Source organism: Emydura macquarii, unplaced genomic scaffold (genome assembly GCF_026122565.2).
Source record: "Emydura macquarii macquarii isolate MOO-44397 ecotype Brisbane River unplaced genomic scaffold, CSIRO-AGI_Emac_v2 contig_18, whole genome shotgun sequence".
Classification (NCBI taxonomy): Eukaryota; Metazoa; Chordata; order Testudines; family Chelidae; genus Emydura; species Emydura macquarii.
This window is the reverse complement of record NW_027130155.1, coordinates 5,783,558-5,802,804: the sequence shown is the minus strand read 5'-3', so window position 1 is coordinate 5,802,804 and position 19,247 is coordinate 5,783,558. Positions and strand designations below refer to the sequence as shown.

Below are 19,247 nucleotides of genomic sequence, written 5' to 3'. Positions count from 1 at the left end.
ACCTTCCATATGACTCTAATAGTGGCTCTATTGACATTGCTGAAAATCATCCTTACCAATCCCATATCTTTCTAAATTTAATTCATTTTGATGTGGGCACATCATGAGAAGTCAATGGGGTTACACCAGGGATTAATCTGGCCCCCTTTCCTCTAGATTTCTTGCTTGACCAAACTACAGGGTCACATTATGTCCTTAGATTAAATCATATGGAACCTCAGTAATTTGGTCTAAAGAGAATGAAATTAATACTCAAGGTTTTTCTCAATTACACTGGTGCACTCTTGTTGGGTCAGATTTGCTTAGTAATGCCAATGCATTCTTTGTTGATCCAAATTCTATTGTCAATTACACGGATATAAAGATGAATCTCAATACGGTTGTTCAGCTTTACATTAATGTTGTTGGGTCAGATTTGCTTAGTAATGCCAATGCATTCTTTGTTGATCCAAATTCTATTGTCAATTACACGGATATAAAGATGAATCTCAATACGGTTGTTCAGCTTTACATTAATGTTGTTGGGTCAGATTTGCTTAGTAATGCCAATGCATTCTTTGTTGATCCAAATTCTATTGTCAATTACACGGATATAAAGATGAATCTCAATACGGTTGTTCAGCTTTACATTAATGTTGTTCTTCAGTGGAACTATCACACTATTTAACTCTTATGAATATCAAATTTTCAGTGTGGCATTGTTGTTTCAGAACTCCTTGATGTGTGCGTACCTTGGAATCCTCTTCTTCCTTCTGTCTAATCCTGACTAGTTGGTGATAAATGGGAGATGTGTACTCAAGGGTAGATCGAGGCTGTAATCTCAACCCCTGAGTATTGGGTGGTACAGAATTTAGAGGAGGTCAAGGAAGGAATTGTGTCTCAGAAAAGCACAATACCTCTCCAGGCTCCCTTCTTACACCAGGAATTAAGAAATGTAGCATATTCCCTGTCCGGCTGGCTGGTATGTGTGTCATGGGTCTGGCCACTCTCCATTTTCTTGTGGTCGATGGTATTGAGCATGAAGCCCCTACTTTCCCTCCTGTGCCCAGAGCCAGTCAGGCAGGTCTGAGGCTGCTGTACAGAGAGCTGTTGGTGGGGGTCCTTACTTCTCCTTATGGCCCCATGCAACCACATGGGACCAGGGCCCAATCTAGCCCTGCCTGTGCAGTGCACCTATTTTTAATTCTTTTCTGATGACTCTCAGCAAAGAAGCAATACTTTGGCTGTTGAAAGGAAGTTTTAAAGCTGATTTGTTATTTTCAATATTGTTTACTATTCCTGGGGGCTTGTGAACAGCAGCCTTTATTTTTACGTTTGTTGTAGATCTCATTGTTGTTTACTTACCCTAAAGCCCTTTGCATTGTATTTGAACTCTAACCCATTTATTCTTAACACTTTTTCTGAAATTATTGCTTAAATATACAAACTGAAAAAAGTGCTAAATATTTGATTAAGTTGTCTTTGTTGAAGTGATAGAATGGATACTTGGCAGTTTACATCAATAATATATTAAACAAAGTGGAATTTGTTCTTAGAACTGTTAATTCTGATATTATATGTAGGAAAAATTACCAGCAATTCAAGCTCAGATCACTAGATAGCATTCGATAGATAGATGAGCCTCTGTTACACTGACATTGTATACACAAATCTGGATTGTTTCATGAATGAGAACACAAAAGGTAGGTAAATCCTGGCACTAAGCATTTGTAAAACTCATAATCATCTAATATCTCCTCTATGCTCTGTTGTCTTCTTGTCATCCCTATTTCTGATTTCTCTCTCACGGGCCCCCATAAACAACGCTACCCGCCATCTCATCTCCCTAGCCTCTTTTTTCATACTTCCAAGCCCTCCTCTCCCCAAAAACCTTAAATCTTCACACACCTGAAAAGGGACGAGCTGTCCTTAGTTGTCTGATCAGCCGCACTCTCTGCTTCCCCCCCTGCCCCCAGCCCTGCTCTAGCAGCGGGCTTCTCAAGCTTGTTAAAGGGAGCGCCCCTGTGGACCTTTGTGTCAGTCACGCCCCGCCTCCCCTGAGCACCACCACCACCTGCAGGAAAAAAACAGGAAGCGGCGGCACTGGGAGAAGCGGCAGGGGAGCGGGGGTAGCAGTAACTGCAGCAGCCACGTGGGGAGCGTACCTGGCAGCGGCGTGTCATGCGTGGCCGCCCATTCGGCCGGAGCAGCTTGTCCCTCCCCCACAGCAAGGGGTGGGACAGGACCAGGTTGTCCCGCTCCCCAGGGGGAAGCAGAAGCGAGCACGCCAGAAGGATGAGCCGGGGCGCTGCTTAGCGCTTGTGCAGAAGCGCAAGAAGCTTGGTGTGCCCGGTAGCGGCGGCCCCAGCGTGACGGGAGCGTGCCCGGCTGCGGCGACTGTGCAGTGTCCCCACCCCCAGCGCCTGTCCGGGGCTGCCTGCGTGAGGCGTCGGGGTCCCCACCGCCACCCAGCCCCGCTCGCAGCCCGGCGCCCACCCCCAGCATCTGTCTCACGTCCCTTCTGTTCTAACAGACTCCAGTCTCACCCCCTGCCATGTACAGACTCCCTTCCTCTCCTATAATCGTCAGCACACTCTTCCTTCACTCCCAATACATGCACGCTCTGAGTCTCCAGCTCCACCCCGTGTGATTCCCTTACCCAGCGCCACATGCCAGAGGCCAGCAAGTGACAATGGTGAGAGCAGCCAGCCAGGTTATGAGACTAGACAGGTGAGAAGCAGGAACTAGTACAGGTAGCTGCTGCATAGCGGGTACAGTGTATGCAAGAAAAAGCCATGCTCTGTCTCCTTACTTGGGGTTTCTTCAAGCCACTTTAGCAGGTATGCTTCAAACCAGTATTCCAGCTGAGGTGTTGATACTAAAATTTCAGGAAAGTCTCTGGTAAATCAGTGTCTTGCTGTGGAATCACTTTTTTTTTTGTCTTCATGATGTGTTAGGAATCACTAATAATTTCTTAGTGAAGACAAAAACAGAATCACCTTAAAATTGAAGAAAAAAAATAGGTCATAGTAAGCTTTCAGCCTTATTAGGCTACAAAGCTTCTTTAAATAAAGAGATCACTATGAACATAAGCATGGATCATTGATGTTACGATCTTCAGAGAAGTTACACCCACAATAAATTTAGCCCACTATTTGTTGTACATCAACTTGGCAATACAGGAATCAAAACAGGTTGATTGATGGCCCTTGTTTAAACGATAATCTTTTCCTAGGCACTAATGCAAAATCCATTAGCACCAATAACCACATTTTCTGCCCTGTTAATGCTAATAGCTCCTCCTTTCAGTCATTCCTCGCATTTGAAGGGGACACTGCAGAATATTGTAATTTTGATGTTAGGAATACTTGTTTTCCTTTCACCTTTGAGACGCTGTAGTTGCCCAAAAGCTTTGAGTAAATCTTTGCACTTCGATGATGATAATAAATCTACGTCTGTAAAACAGGATAGTAATCATAACATTCCCTAACTGAATTCTCTCTCTAAATCTGTGCCAGGAGGTGCTTGAACATGCTGTGCTATTAGGAGTGTTATTAGGACTAACTCTGCTCAGCAAATGTCCTTACAGCAGGGTAAAACTGGTATGAAAGGAAAGTCAGGCCCACAGTCTTTTTATTAACATGAGGTGCATTTATGTGACTTAACATATTGGATAGCAGACAAAGGATTACATTGCAAAATGTGTCTTTGTGGAGGTGGGTACTCTACTAGCTGTAAAAACTTAATATAAAGCAGAAGATATTACACAGATTTTCCATCTTGAGATAGGGCCTGATCCAAAGTCTACTGAAATCAATAGGAATCTTTCCGCTAACTTCAGTGGGCTTTGGATCATGGATTTACAATATAAATATTCATGACAGAAGGGCTTACACATTGTCTGTGTGTTTGAAAAACTACAACAGTTACCTACTAAATAGGGTTAGCAACTGGAATGGAAGATTATAGGGTGGCTTCTGTGCGCTCCCCCCTTAACACTCCTATTCTCTGAGTGACCCCACATCACAGAGGTACATAGTAGTGGAACTAAACCATAAATAAGAATTCTCTAACCAAAGTAAGGATTCTCAATACAATTTGTGTGTCCTGGTTTCTCATTTTATAAAAATATTATTCAAAGAAGAATGGGCAAAATCTTGGTCATACAGAATCAGTGGGACTGAATATCTTTTGCTGTTTAATTAGTACCAGAAATTTAGCTAGCAAATGCCCGACATATTCAACTCCATCAACTGTTCAATTTGACCATCATTAAATGTGATCAGTATGAATAATAGAAAATATGTGAATTGGGATATATTGTAGCACAGAAAATATTTTCATAAATATTAAATGTCAGCTAGAAAGCAGTTATGGTTTACACTAACATGGAATTTAAGGCAAACCCAAATAGATTTCAAATCTTGCATAGCAAAGGAATAACAGTATTCAAATGATCATGCAGAAAACAAAATATTTTAACCTTGGGAAAAGTAGAACATTAAAAAAAGAAAGATGTGGCCTGTGCTTGATAGGATAAAAGCGCAAGAACTATGTGGAGGAGTTAAAGAAAAGAATTAAGCCAAAATTTTTATTGGGTATCTAATGTTACAGTCTAAATCCATACTTAGACATCTAATTATGTGCCCAGATTTTCGGAGCTGTGGCTTGTTCAGCACCTTTGAAAGTCAGGCCTTTTATTTAAGTGTCTAAATATGGATTTAAGGACTAACTGAGTGCTTAGATTTGAAAATTTGGATGAAATCTTCACATTAAAAACAAATATGGTATATACTAGACTGTAAGAGTATGGATAATTTTAGGCTAAGGTTGAGATCCTCAAAAGTAATTAGGTCCCTAGCCCAATGAAAATTAGGCACCTAAATACCTTTGAGGATCAGGGCCTAAGTAACTATTTTCAGCTCAGTGTAGATGATGGGAGTGGGCACCATATGTTCATATGTTGCAATTTAAGAACAAATTAAAACATCCTCTATGTTATAGTTTTGCAAAAAGAAATGCTTGACTCTGTTGTGCCTTATGACAATTAGTTGTAATCTTCCAAAATGAAGGGCTGCAAAAGGAGAAAGTGATTAGTGACGTGTCATTTTCATTATTACATAGTAATGTAAGTACAGTTCTGCTATTTACTAGGAATTTATAAATTGACTTATTCCTTCAAGTGGAATTATCACTGATCTAATTACTGTTCTTTATTAGCCCATCTGTCTGGCTGCACAGTACGGTACAGGTCTCATAAGGAAAGAACATAAACCTTAAAGTCTGCCAGAGTCTTGGCAATTTTATTTTTGCATCTTTCATTCTTAATATGTATAAAAAATATTGCAGTTCTACAGCTAAATGAATGAGGCAACAGTGTTTTAAAAATATCTAATACAGTTAGAACAGTATTGCTTGCTTACAAGAAGTTTTGTATATCACATATGAATAAAATATTTTACTTTAAACAATTTCTAAAATCTCGTTGTGTTTTCCATTTCTAGTAGGTGGATGGGGAGAATGTCTGCAAAACATATCTAGAAAATTAAGCTGTCCAAGTTGTCAAGGTGCTGTATGGTCTGGGAGGTGGGATTTGGCCATCTGAGAAGGCAATGGGGTATGGCCCTACTAATTCATAGCTGACCTGAGATGCACAGGGAATCACACAAATCCCAAGGCACCTTTTAGAAAGTAAAGTAGTGAGCATGTTCCAGTCTTTCACTCTGACTGCAGCATGGGCCCCTTGCCTGTTTCAGGATGGATTCCCTTCCCCGGTGGGTTTTGAAAGCAGAGCACAAGAGTCTGTAAATAATCCAATTTATTTGTCCAATAAAATCCATGCAGGTTTGTTGTGGGGATAGTGATGTGAAGACTGGCTCACTAGTGCCACACTCCACCTCCAATCACAGCAAAAGCTCCAGAACCACAGAGCTCAGGAGATTAGAGGGAGGGACAAAAAGACACATTGACCTAGTCTTTCCTCCCTATGACAGATTTCAGGCCCAAGGAGCAGATTTCCTTCTTCCTTAATCTTCTCCATGGGGAAAAATGGGAGGAGCATGGTATGTGTGTTACGTATTTCATCTTCTAGCTGAGATTTTAGACAGAGTTTCAAAGCTGCCTAAGGGTGTTCAGTTTGGCAGTTGGGATTATGGGCTCTGATTTTTTCCATCCCAATTGAATCGGAGTTGTTTTGCTAAGACAATGGCATAAGTGAAGTAGGAGAGACCAAACTTGCAGTGGAGGTAGTCACCTTTGCTGCAAAACTTCCACCAGATGTACTCACTCATGCAAGAGTGGGAGTTGAGGAAGTGGATTTAGGGATGAGCTGGGGCAATCCTTAAAGAGCATTCAAGAGATGTTTTTTGTTTGTTAGTCAACACAATCTCAGATAGTATGGCGTGGACACTACATTTTGCAACTTTTTTACAGTCCTCACTGATAAAGCTTGATTTTGTTTATTCAGTGTAAAGGGGGGCATGATGGTTGAGCACTGGGCAACTTTCTGAATGAGTACTGCTTGTTAAGGGCTCCATTCACTTTCCAAAAACATACCAGTCAAATAGTATCTTCAAGAACAATGTGCAACCATTTTTCAGGATTTCATGATACTCAATGAGCATTTTTTTGGTGAAAGAAAACTGTCCAGTATTTTAATGCATTGTCTCTAACATGATCTGTCGGGTAACATCCCAGCTATCTATGTTGAACTTTGCACCAATTTTGTGATTAGAGGGGATTTGTAAATGCATTGTAACTGAGTAAGAGGATCAAAAAATTAGATGAAGGTTTCTAAGCATCAGAGGAGTGAAGTTCTGGAACAGCCTTTCAAGTGGGGCAGTGGGGCAAAACACACAATTTGTTTCAAGACTGAGCGCGATAATTTTATGGAGAGGATTGTATGATGAGACTGCTTATGGGGTCCATCTGTGACTGCTAGTAGCAAATACCTCCAATAGCCAGACATCAGACACTAGATGGAGAGGGCTATGAGTTACTATAGTGAATTCTTTCCCAGGTGTCTGGCTGGTAGGTCTTGTCAACATACTCAGTGTCTAACTAATCAACCTAGGTGGGGTTGGGAAGGAGTTTTTCCCCCAGTCAGATTGGCAGAGTTTTTCCATCTTCTTCTGCAGCATGGCACATGGGTCACTTACTGGTTTGACCTGAATATGGGTGGGTGAGGTTCTGTGGCCTGTGATGTGCAGAAGGTCATACTAAATGATCATGATGATCCCTTCTGATCTTAAGAGTCTAAGAAAAGCTTAAGTGAGAGAAGAGACATCACAAGCAAAAGAAAAAAAGTTATTTGCAAAAATACATTTCTCTTTTTGGGTATCACTTCTTTGCTTCATTAAGTGGAAAACTATATTTTCCAAAGAGACAAAACAGGCAATGGTGGACTCAGGCTTTATTATAGTCTGGTCTTTGATTTTCCTAACCTTGTGTGCTGTACATGTTCTCTGTTACTGTTTCAACTGAGCACTCCAATCTGCATTAAGACAGCTGTGTAAAAAAAAACAACAAAAAAACTGTGTGGCGTTTATAAAGTAATATATATTTTTTCTCTCTCTCTCTCTCTCTCTACCTATTTATGAAGCACACCCACCTATGGTGGTATCTAGCAGCAACATACTTAATAGCAGCAGCATCAACTTTCTCTTTGTTTGTATCAAAGCATTACATTGTCCCTGCTTTGCATTCAGAGTTCGCATTTACACAAAGAGCAATGATATGCATTCTTCAACAGCAACATACTCCACCATTTTCCTGTGACTCTACTGAAGTTTCTGGAACTTACCTCTTTGAAAACATGACCACAAAGAATTTGACTATAACATCGGTGCTTTGCTATCCCTGCTCTGTCACTGACTTACTATGTGGCCATCATCATCTCCTGTGTTTACACACACACACATGCATACATGTAAAATGGGAATGATACTTACTACTTTATAGTGCTGTTGTGGGGATTAAATAGTTAGTGTTGGTGCAGTGCTTTGAAAATATAAAGCACCATATAAGTATCATGTAGTAGTAGCAGCATGCATACACCTAGTGCCTTCCTTCATTACAAATTTTGGCAGCAAAGATGATATAATTTGGTGTATTCAATAGTAATTCAAGAGAAATCTATTAGTGACCTTGAAACACACTGCAGACATTTGCAGTACATATTCTTTCTGCTGGTCTATTTCACTTAGCTTAGTAACTATCTCCTTACCCTTTTCCATCCCAGCCCTGTGGCCTACTGCTATTTAACAAATCAATTTTTCCCATTTGCCTTGCTGTTATGCAAATGTTTTTGCTGGTGTTGGTGTGTTTTGATAGTTTGTCATAATGCAGAAATGAAGCAATAGATAGTTTTTCCACCCCCAACTGTGAAATGTAACAGAAGAATTTACTGCACCAAGGACAGTATGTTAGATGAACCTTAAACTGAATTTTATTACATGTGGGGTTATCCACCAGAAAGCAATGTCTCACCATGTTAATACAATGTGTGTGCTTTGGCTTCTCATCTTCCATGCAATGCAGAATTCAGAAAGAGATTGCTTTTATATTTTTTGCTGTTTCCTAGTAGCTGGAAAATACAGATACCAAACCCATAACATCACAGTAATCTACTGTTCATTTTAGCCTGCCTAAAATTTGAGATGAGTAAAGTATAATCCATATTTGATAAAGCAGTGAGGCTGGTACTGCATTCCTTGGCTCGCTATGAGCCTGCAGGTTGCACAAGCATTTGAGTTGCAGGATCAAGTCTTACAAAAGGGACAAGAATACAAAAAAGTAGGGATTTTTCTTCCCAAAATACCTAAGTATGGCCTAAATATTGGTGAGAATCATGTGAAGGACTCCACTAGGACACAACACATTTCTTAACTATTATCACTTATTACTAAAGTAAAGCTGTCAGTATATGTGCGAATGATGCTTTTAAAATATTGATGTGCTGTAGATTTGTGTTACCAAAAATACAGACAAGTGAACTGGAAGTGTGGAATTTTATTCCCAGCTCTGCCATTTAATCACTAGTGATCTCATTCAAGTCCTAGCCCATTTTTTATCTCAGTTTCTCCCTCTGTAGAAGGGGTATTATGTTGTCTCATCCAGGTGTTATGTGTGTTTGCAAAGCACTTTGAGCTCCTTTCATAGGAGCTCATATATTATCTGTTTCTCTGAATCTCTCTTATATTGAAAGCTTTAGGGTAGGAAATGTTCCTTACTATGTTTGTGAAGAACACTGTGCATTCCTAGTCCCCTATTTGTTATTTTAATAATAATCTGAACTGCAAGTATCTCTCTGAAATGATTATGTTTTCTTATGCCAATGTCAGTAGTATTTGAAAAAAATGGAAAAAGGTATTAAAGGCTTCTTGCTAACAATCCGGTGAAACAGCAGACTGATTAATTAAAGTAGACCTGTTAATTAGGTGATTCAGTTCTTAGTTCATATTAGTTAATATCCTAAAAAGAGGGTATGCAGTAATCCTAAATCAGGGCAGAAGAGGAATAGACTGTATCCTTTTTTTGGTAATGTGAAGTATAAGCCAAGGCCTGAGTTGGAAGCTGAAACCATGTTCATAAAAGTCAGTCATTTGATTAACTTGTGCCAATTCTATCTGATATAAAATCTTTTGGCCTCAGTCACACCAAGATGCTTTTTTTTTTTAAATTTATAGACATTGCAAGTAGATTCTGCATTTTAAGTAGTCAAAGAACTTTTGACGTGTTATGCATGAGGTTAAGGGTCTTGATTGTAATGGTTAACACAATTTAACTCTTTGCTAATTATATAATGTGCTCCTACTACTGTACTCATGAATGGGTGTGAAATGTTAACATACTGAAATTATAAAACATGCCATAGTGTGTTGTTTCAGTGCAAATTCAATAGAAGTTTATTACAAAAAAAATCAGGTCAAATGGAAAAGTAAATGTATAAATAGATAGAAATAAGAACACATCGCTTTCCACTATAGTTTCAGATAAATGCAGATGAAACCAGAAAACACTGCACAAAAGGATACATGATGAGATGCTGTTGTATGAAATTAAATGAATCCCTCCTCTGCCTGCTGCTCAGATGTCAGGAATTAAGATTACAGCACAATGTGTTAAAGTAGATTGTGCTTCCCATTGGGGGAGGTAGAGAACTGCCAATAATCTGGCAAGAGATTTTTGGTATTTCCTAGACACTGCTGTAAGGACACGTGGCTGGCATATCCTTTTGGATGAATACTTTAACGTCTGATCTGTTTTATCAGCTTTTTAGGAACTTAGTTCTGTTTTCTTTAAGTGAATGTGATAGGAATAGAGCTTTGTTTATTCATGGCCACAATCTCCTCAATCTATTGAGTAGCAAAAAAAACCACGGAAATTTAAAGATGGAAAACTACATGTCCATCTACTTCTTGATAGTTGCAACCTGCTTTCAAGGAGGTTTACTCAGATAGATATAGGGCTTGACTCTCCTCCCACCCTGATTTTAATATAATTTATCATTATAACTCCACCCATTTAAATGGATTTACTCCTGATTTAAAAGAGGTATAAATCAGTGGAGATAATAGGTGCTCGGATTATATGGTGATGAGGGCCCCATATAGCTCTGTAGACAGCCAATTAAATATACAGTCAGACAAGTACACTAGACCTGATTGTAAGGCACCTGTAACTTGATATTTAACACAGATACTAGTAGCTGAGAGCCAGTGCTGTCGCACAGATGTAATTTGTAAAGTCATTGTGTAAAAAAGCTGAAAATGGCTAAGAACTTTAAACAGAATGGTAACAGAACAAATCCCAAGGATGACTGAGAACTTTTTTTTTTTTTTTTAAATATCACCAGATTCAATCATGCCTGCACCTGTTTCCATTGCTTTATACTGACTCAGACATTCTAGGCTTCAAAGTGATGTTGGGCTTATTGTGTGTGTTGATTTGTATCTGGGTTGTGTTGTGCTAGGAGAGTTGTATGGCTTTGAGAGAGTGGAAAAGGAGGGGTGAGTACTGCAGTGAGAGCTGTGTGTGTTTGTTTGGGTGGTTGGTGTTGTGTGGGTAGTTCTGTTCATGTGTCTCTGGGGATGTGCTGGGAGATTTGTGCAGGTTGCAGTGGAGCACACGGGCGTGGCAGTTTGATTAAGTAATCCACCTCCGTGCAGTCTCCCTCATATAGCCAATGAAATTGTTGCATGCAAGTTAGCAATAGAGTAAGAGTGGTGATTGGTTGAGTTACCTCTGATGCTACAGTGATGCTAGAATTCTCGGCATGGCATCAATACATGCCTTACTACAGCTGTGCAACACATGGGTGTAATTAATAAACTCAAAATGGCTGAGAACTTTCAAAGTGGACAGGTAAGAGACCTCACATCCTAGTGATGATTCAGCCAGGGATATTTTGGACAAAAAATTGTGCTCAACCATGTTTGTAGCTGCTTCCATTGTTTCACACTGACGCCGATGTTTTAGGCTTCAAAGTGGCACACAGAGTAACATTCATGGAATTATATTGTACAGGTTGAATATTCATTCAATAGACATGTTTGCATCAGCCTTAAAACAATAATATGAATTGTAACCATCATTTAAGACATAAGGCAGATCAGTGTTCCACCAAGCTGCACTTTGTGTTATATAATTTTGCTGTGCCAAGTTTACAGCAGATGAGCGCAGGGTAGAGGAAAAAGTAGCTTTCCATTCCACTGGCCCATCATCAGTAGGGGGCCAGAACAGCCTCAGGGATTTCTCTCTATTGGGAGAGTCCTCACCTTTCCAGCTTCTTTGTGCTGCAGAGGTTGCACAAAGCAGCCAGACCTGAGAATCTGGTCCATAACTTATACTAACGTTTATGACACTGAGAGCAATTCTTCTCTCATAATCAATGTAAGTCAAAAATAACTCTACTCAAATAAATGGAGTTACATCAGTGGAAGACTGATGTGAGAGGGGAATCCTACCCATAATGTTATTGGAATGCACCTGAGCCTTATCACAAAGCTCTCTTCAGAAGAGTTTTAGGAGGTCATGGATTCAGGTTTTAGCATCATAAAAAAGCCAGGATACTGAAGATTCTATTATATAAATACAAATGAATAATGTTACGATTCATTACTAATTGCTATGCTTATTCCTTTGTATCAAGAGTATTTAGTTTACACATCATTTTGCATCGAATATGCAGCAAAGAGAAAAAGGTGGCATATTTCAGAAGTGCACTACTGATTCTCAGAGATAATATTCATTCTCTCTCTCATGTCCTGTTTTCTCCCATTTTGTCATTTGCCATTTTGTGATGGTTTTGTAAGTAGTCTTCTCCAAGTCTGTACCAGTTTCACTACCAACACAGTCAGCAAAAATGCTCCACAAACAAACAAACAATGAAAGATACAAGTCTACAAGGTGTATGATTATTCTGAATACCCAGCTGCCTTTAGGAATTATGAGGCATGAAGCCAAAGACCAGATAACGTTCAGCCATCTTGAGAGAAAGTTATTTAGTGCAGTTGCAGTTCTTGAAATTTTTTCCTGATGTTTAAAAATGTTTCTTATGTTCATATAAGAAGTTCCAACTCCTATAGTGGTTATTCCAGATGCCTGCAAAGTTGAAGCCTTCATCAGTCAAATCAGCAGATCTCTCCTTTCATAAGGTTCATTTTTCTAAACTGGCCAAAGGATGATCCCCCAGCTGTCAGCTTCTTCCCCTTCCCCCCCATTTCCCCCAATTAATCTGGAGTTAAAGTCCTGACAGCAAACTAAAAAAAGTCTTTTATCAAAGTTCAAATAAAGAAAATAGCTCCTCCCCCAGGGTGTTCTCGTCACAGGCTCTTTAACTGGGAGTTTAGACTCTTCTCCGAGATCTACTATTCAAAGTTCAAACTAGTGAACAAAGTTTTCTCTCTCCAAGAGAGCCTACCAGCAGTTCCTACTCCTTCCACTGCCTCCCTTCTGAGAAAAAGGTGGTTTATATCTGGCTCTCTTTCCTGGCATAGTCCACTGGGAAACTGACAAATTCCAAGAACCCTTGAAATATCTTTTCCAGGATTTCTTCTGGCTGGCTGAGAGAGGGGAAGCTTTTCTCCCCTATACTTTTATCCTGGATCATTACAGAGTTCACAGCCTAGGTTCTCCTCAAAATGCTACCCAAGGACTATTCCTTCGGTCAGTGTTGATCCTGCATCTGTGGTTTCCAAAAAGCTCCTGTAATGAGGTAGCATGATGCCAGAGACAACCCCTTTGGTCCTAAAGGCCAGCACACCTCATTACAGGATACATAACAGTTTACTACATGTTTCAAGGATGATACTAAATGCTCACACAAAATACCAGATTAAGACACTAAAAATATTGTTTAAAAAAGTAATGTTTTTTAAAATTGTTAATCTGATTGTGTGTGCTCACACGCATGCACAAAATAGTAAAACTGTAGATTGTATCCCTTCTAATCTTATCCAGAAGTTATACTGACTTATTTTCTTAGTTATGTAAAGGAAATACAGTGGTATATAGCAAAATAAATATAATATGGGAATCTAAATATTCCTTGATACAAGAGAATACTAGTGTTAAAGGTCTGCAACTTTGGCAGTACAGCTTGTCTGCATCATCCTCGCATCGGAGAGGCAAGACCAGTGGGCATGACCACAGCCTATGTTGTTGGCCAAGGTCTACAGAAATACACACAAGACACCCTACGAGTCTCTGAACCAAAGCAGAGATCCCCTCCCTCTCCCCCCCCTTAGTATGTCAAATTCTTAATAAAATGTATGGTAAAAAGGAATGACTTTTGAAAATTGTTTATATATTGGGCAGTGTGCCGATAATGTAAATCTTGTCTGTGAGGTTTATATTAGTCAGTAGTGTGTTTGACCATTTTCTCTTACTAGATAGTTAATAGCTCCTTGTTCATTATTCTGATTTCCTCTGCTCCTCCTGCCTCTGTAAAAAAGTGGAATTCAAGTTTGTCAAGTTAAAATGGGATATATTAAGATGAATATCCTTTTGCTTGATCTTTTATTCTTTATCTACTGTGCAGTGTTTTTTTTTAATTAACATACTCCACTGACAGCTGATGCCTCCATATTATAATGTAGATTTATATTTTAAATATATATTTTTAATAAGATTATAGAAATGGGATTTCACACAAACTTGAGGAAATAACCTTTTCATCAACCTGAACTTGAAGGGAGAGCAGATGAACTACAGTTCAAATAAGGATTAAAAATATATAATGAAAGGGACAATACAGTCTTAAAGAAATTGCTATTGTGGGAAAAGATAACAGTGCCCTAAGGTCATTAAAAGAAAATATCCAGTAGAATCTCTCTATATGTGTTTGAAGACTAATAATCATGTTGTATATCTTTTAATATAATATTGATTCACAATTTTCTGCTGCAGGAGATGAATATGACATATGTGCTATTTGTCTGGATGAATACGAGGATGGAGACAAGCTCAGAATCCTTCCTTGCTCTCATGGTAAGCAGCTGCATGTTGGTTTTTAATATTTTAATTATAACAGTATGTAAAGAAAGTGTGTCCAAAAACAATAAATTTATTTACGGATTGATCTACATACAAAATGGGATAAAAATATGCTATTTAGAAGCCAAAATAGTAACAGGACAAGGATAATCATGAGAATACAAATAATCACCCAACCAATGAGTTCACCTTCCTTCAGGCAAAATGCCCAAGAGAAAATACGGGCCTGGCACTGGTGCCCTTAAGATCAACAGACTACATGTGTCAGCTCAGTGGGGAAGTGCACTCCAAGCATGTTGCCACCAGTTCCTAAACATTAAAATCTAAGGACTGCTAGCTCGGCTGATTACTGCCACAGCAGTGTGTCTAGTATCTTGGATATAAACCCATTTGCACCTGGAAGCCAATGCTGTGCTTGGAGAACTGTAATATGTGAGATGTAACAGGCAGAATTGGTCACAGGGAACCTAACAGGGAGCCAGCTATGTTGCGCACCAGCTGTAGGTTGAGCAGTCTTCCTCAAATGTAGCCCCACTGCAGAAAGTGGATCCAGATCCAATAGAAAGGACTGCAAAGTCTAACCAGATACAGGTAAAAATAGCTACTCTTGGCTATCCACACCAGCTAGAAATCCAGTAGCAGTCAGAGTCCCAAGGCCACCCCAAAATTGTTAACCTCATGGACAAAGATTGGACAAACACCTTAACAAAAGGATCAGGAAACATCCATCTCTACCATACCCTTATGGTCCTCCTTTCCTTCAGTCTGCTGTTCACATCGCCACCATCTTGTTTGGACTGAGCCTTAGCCAGCTTGCTCTCATCAAAGTCCTATTCTTACCAGGCACTCCAAAAGAGTACCATCAGGTCAGATGAAAAATGAGACATCTGATGACAGTACAACGCAAACTATCTCACATAGTGGCCGCAAATACACAGTGAGTGGAACTGGTAACTAAACAGGGTTTTGTAAATTCCATACAAAAGAACCCTCAGAGCAGACAGCCAAATGGCTGGAACTTCTCAGAAGGAAAGAATAGAACCATAGCATCTACCCTAGATGAGGACTAAAGTTAACCAAACCTTATGGTCAAAGGCTACCGACAGATTTAAAGGAATCATCATGAACACTTGTCCTTCACTAGGAGATGGAGCCTTTGGCAGACTATCTATACTAGGAAAATATATAAGGTTTGAAAACATTACACTATTGGTTAAAAAATATGACTTTTTACATAGTATAGAAAGGGATATACCAGGTTTAAAAACGTATTAGTTGGTCACGGTTAACTGTAGGTTCCTGACCAGCTCACACAACTGTCCTTGTCCACACCTGGTGCTAGGCTGTCTTAATCAACATGATGTTCAACACATTTTCAAACATGATGCATTTTCTCAGTTTAGATAAGGCCATTGAGATCAGTGCAGTTGCTATGCCAAATCTAGCCCTAATGCCAGACAGATCAAGGAAATCTGAGAACTCCAGTTGACACTAGTGAAAATTGCCTTGCCACAACAAAAAAGAATTCCAGCACCAGGAGCTTCTTGAGCAAGGGTCTAATGATTTCTCACTTGAGGGAAGCTGCTACTTTCCCTGCCCAGACAGTACAATAAATGGTGATTATTATTTGTATTGCTATAGCGTTCAGAGACTCCTGTCAGGATCAGGGCATCACTGTGCTAGGTGTTATCCAAAGGTAGACATGACCCATATCCAAACTGGTTTATAGTAACAAGCGTTCTCTGAAGAGGTTCACTCACCACAAGTGGCACAGTCTTGTGGCTCATCTGAGGATTAGCTCTCAAACAATCTGATGCCCCTTCCTTCGCTTGCTCGTCCTGTCTGTCTGTCTCCCCCTCTCTGTGGATTTGGTTGCTCCCTCTTCACAGCTTGGCCCTCCAGATCACTATAGTCCTCCCCTTCTGGGATATCAAAGTCCAACTGGATAAGTGGACTCAGGCAATCTTCTGATTCACTGCTCAGTCTGTGCTACTTTCTCAGTGGCTGGTACGAGAACCTGGACCTATGTACTACTCTGGGTTCCAGCCCAGGGACCCTCCTCCCAGCAACCACCGTCTGCTCAAGCTCCAACCCTCTTTCTGTCTCCCTGGGCAATTTTCTTCCCCATCTCCAGGTCACCACCGTTGGAGCTTCCTCTGCTCCCTTGGTGACTTCACCCCCTCTAGGATTCTTGCCACAGTCTATAGTTCAAGGTAGGTTCCCAGGGCTTGCTGTCTCCCCCTAGAGCACTTCCACTTTGTACCTAGCCATGGCCATCTTCCCTCCTCTCTAGGGAGGGACTGCAGAGCTCCTCCTTGCAATCCCTTTCTGCCTTTGTATAAGCTTAGGCTGCTCCTGGCCATCATCATCAATTAATCTTTATCAGGCCCTGGTTCTCCTCCAGGAGAAGCCCATAAGGTTAATTGGCCCATTTTTCCTAGTCAGGCCTTGTGTGGGGTAGATACCTTATTATTAGGTCTTTTAAAATCAGCATTATTTAACATAAAACTAGAACACAAAAATGATAACATAAGAGTAACCTCAGACTATCACATTTACCTTATGACAAATGACATACGTGTTTTGTTTCCTGACAGCGTATCATTGCAAGTGTGTGGACCCGTGGCTGACTAAAACCAAAAAAACATGCCCTGTGTGTAAGCAGAAAGTGGTCCCTTCTCAAGAGGATTCAGACTCTGAAACAGACAGCAGTCAAGAAGAGAATGAAGTCTCTGAAAACACCCCTTTGCTTAGACCGTTAGCTTCAGTTAGCACTCAGTCATTTGGGGCTTTGTCAGAATCTCATTCCCATCAAAACATGACCGAATCTTCAGAATATGAGGAAGATGACAATGAGGATATTGATAGTAGTGATGCAGAGGATGGAATGAATGAAGAGAGTGTAGTGGTTCAGCTACAGCCCAGTGATGAAAGGGAGCACAGAGTGGCAAATACTGTTTGAGCTCAAGACTGCTAGTGATCAATCTCGTAAGAACAAAACCGTTCATAAAGCTATGCTTTACATACACTTATATAGGGAATACATTCTATTTTGTGGCCTCTTTGGTTACTTCAATAGAAGCAGCTCTTCATGTAGTGTTCTATCGTCTAATCATATTACATGCAGATTTATTTTTGGTTCAGTTATTCATTCATATTTATCTTTTCAAAATGAACAGTTTAACTGGAATTCACAATGCTAATGAATAATATTGGGAGTCTCCATCAATAGAGATGTCACAATAAACCAGAGACTACTTTTAAATATCAGTATCTTGTTGAAATGGGATATAACCAACAAAGTAGATTTTTTTTTCTGATTACAGCTTGTAGGTAAGACTGGCTTCTATTGATAGCAATATTTATTAAATGTTGGTAAGTGCTACACCTCCAGCCCAATCAAAAATGTATATGGTTCCTGTGTCTCTGGGGTTTTCCCAAAACTGCCACCACTACTAAAAGAAAGAGGTAGAACAGTATAGTATCCTTTTAGCAAGCAGATCACAAAGCAGGGCAACTGATGTTTTAATCTTGACAGCACTGATTCAACTACTTTTCCAAGTAATCCTATTGAGCTTGCAAGAGCAGTTTAAGGTTGTGAAGGAAACTTCACAATCGATTAGGTTTAAAATAGCTCACGCAAAAAGATGCATAATGAACATCTTATTAATCAGCCCCATTTGCTGATAGCAGTTAGAATTATTTCCTAGGACAATAATGCAGGGACTGGGAGTGACCAAAACAGAAGGCAAATAAAGCTGTATATAGAAATACTGAATTGTAGTAACTGTTATGTTGATCCTCACATCTTATACCTCTTAATAAGGAGCATTTTATGCTGCAATAGTCTGCTAAACTATGTACATACATTGTTTTTTCAAGTATTTGACTTGAAAATGAGTGCTTATAAATATTTAACAGAACTCTATACTTACCGGTGTATCAAGAAAAGCTAAATTATATGTAAACTGTGTATAATCAAAATGCAAAGATTTTTTATATGGCCTTGTATAAGGGGGATTTGAAAGAATGTTAATAAATGTGTTTTCCACTTTAAGTATTAGCAGGAATTTATTAAAATGTCACATTACTTACATGCTGTCTTTTATTTAATATAATTAATAAATATAATTAAGGTCAAAGAACTACATAATAATGGTAAGGTTATATATTTAAGAAGAACCAGGAAATGTTAAGGTTCCCATAACTTTAACTCACATTGCACCAGAGGTATATCACAGGATACAATAAACAATAGAGTGATCAATAACATTACGTGCGCTGTGTGATAATGTTACATAGAGAAATCTAACTTTTGTATCACTCACATGTTTAAATTTGTGATCTTAAAGCTGCATGGATGTTGATTTTTTGCATGTAATTTGTGTAATTTTCAGGGAAAAAAAGGATGGAGAAAAGAAAGCCTTTGCCAGTAATCACTCCTACTCCCCATGCTAGGTCCTTTAAAGCCAGAAGAGTCTATGCTTGTGCATTGGTAACTAAAAACCCAAAGCCTGGGATGAAGAGATTCCCAGAGAGGCCCCACTATTTTCACAGCTCTAATGCACAGTGCAGTCACGCCTTCCTTGCCTACCTCTTGGGAAAGGAAGTCATTTATTCAGGACAGGTTCATTAGTAGTTAGAGAAAGGTTACTGCATTCTACTGGAGGGAGTCAGATGTAACAGGTTGTGGGGGCATCGGAGGAGATGTAGCTAAACAATGATTTTTCTCAATCCCTCACACCACTGGTGAGCAAGCAGAATGTAAGGCT

The 19,247-nt window shown here is 39.6% G+C and overlaps 1 protein-coding gene across 2 annotated transcripts in view; it reads left to right on the top strand.

Moving 5' to 3' along the window:
- RNF13 (ring finger protein 13) overlaps positions 1-18,889 on the top strand; it is a 105,400-nt gene extending 86,511 nt beyond the window's left edge. For both annotated transcript variants that reach the window (XM_067553265.1, XM_067553351.1), the window contains 2 exons: positions 14,389-14,469; positions 17,073-18,889. In XM_067553265.1, the coding sequence (XP_067409366.1) occupies positions 14,389-14,469; positions 17,073-17,437 (446 nt within the window). In that variant the 3' untranslated portion in view covers positions 17,438-18,889. The remainder of the gene's footprint in view (positions 1-14,388; positions 14,470-17,072) is intronic.
- Positions 18,890-19,247: the final 358 nt, after the last annotated feature.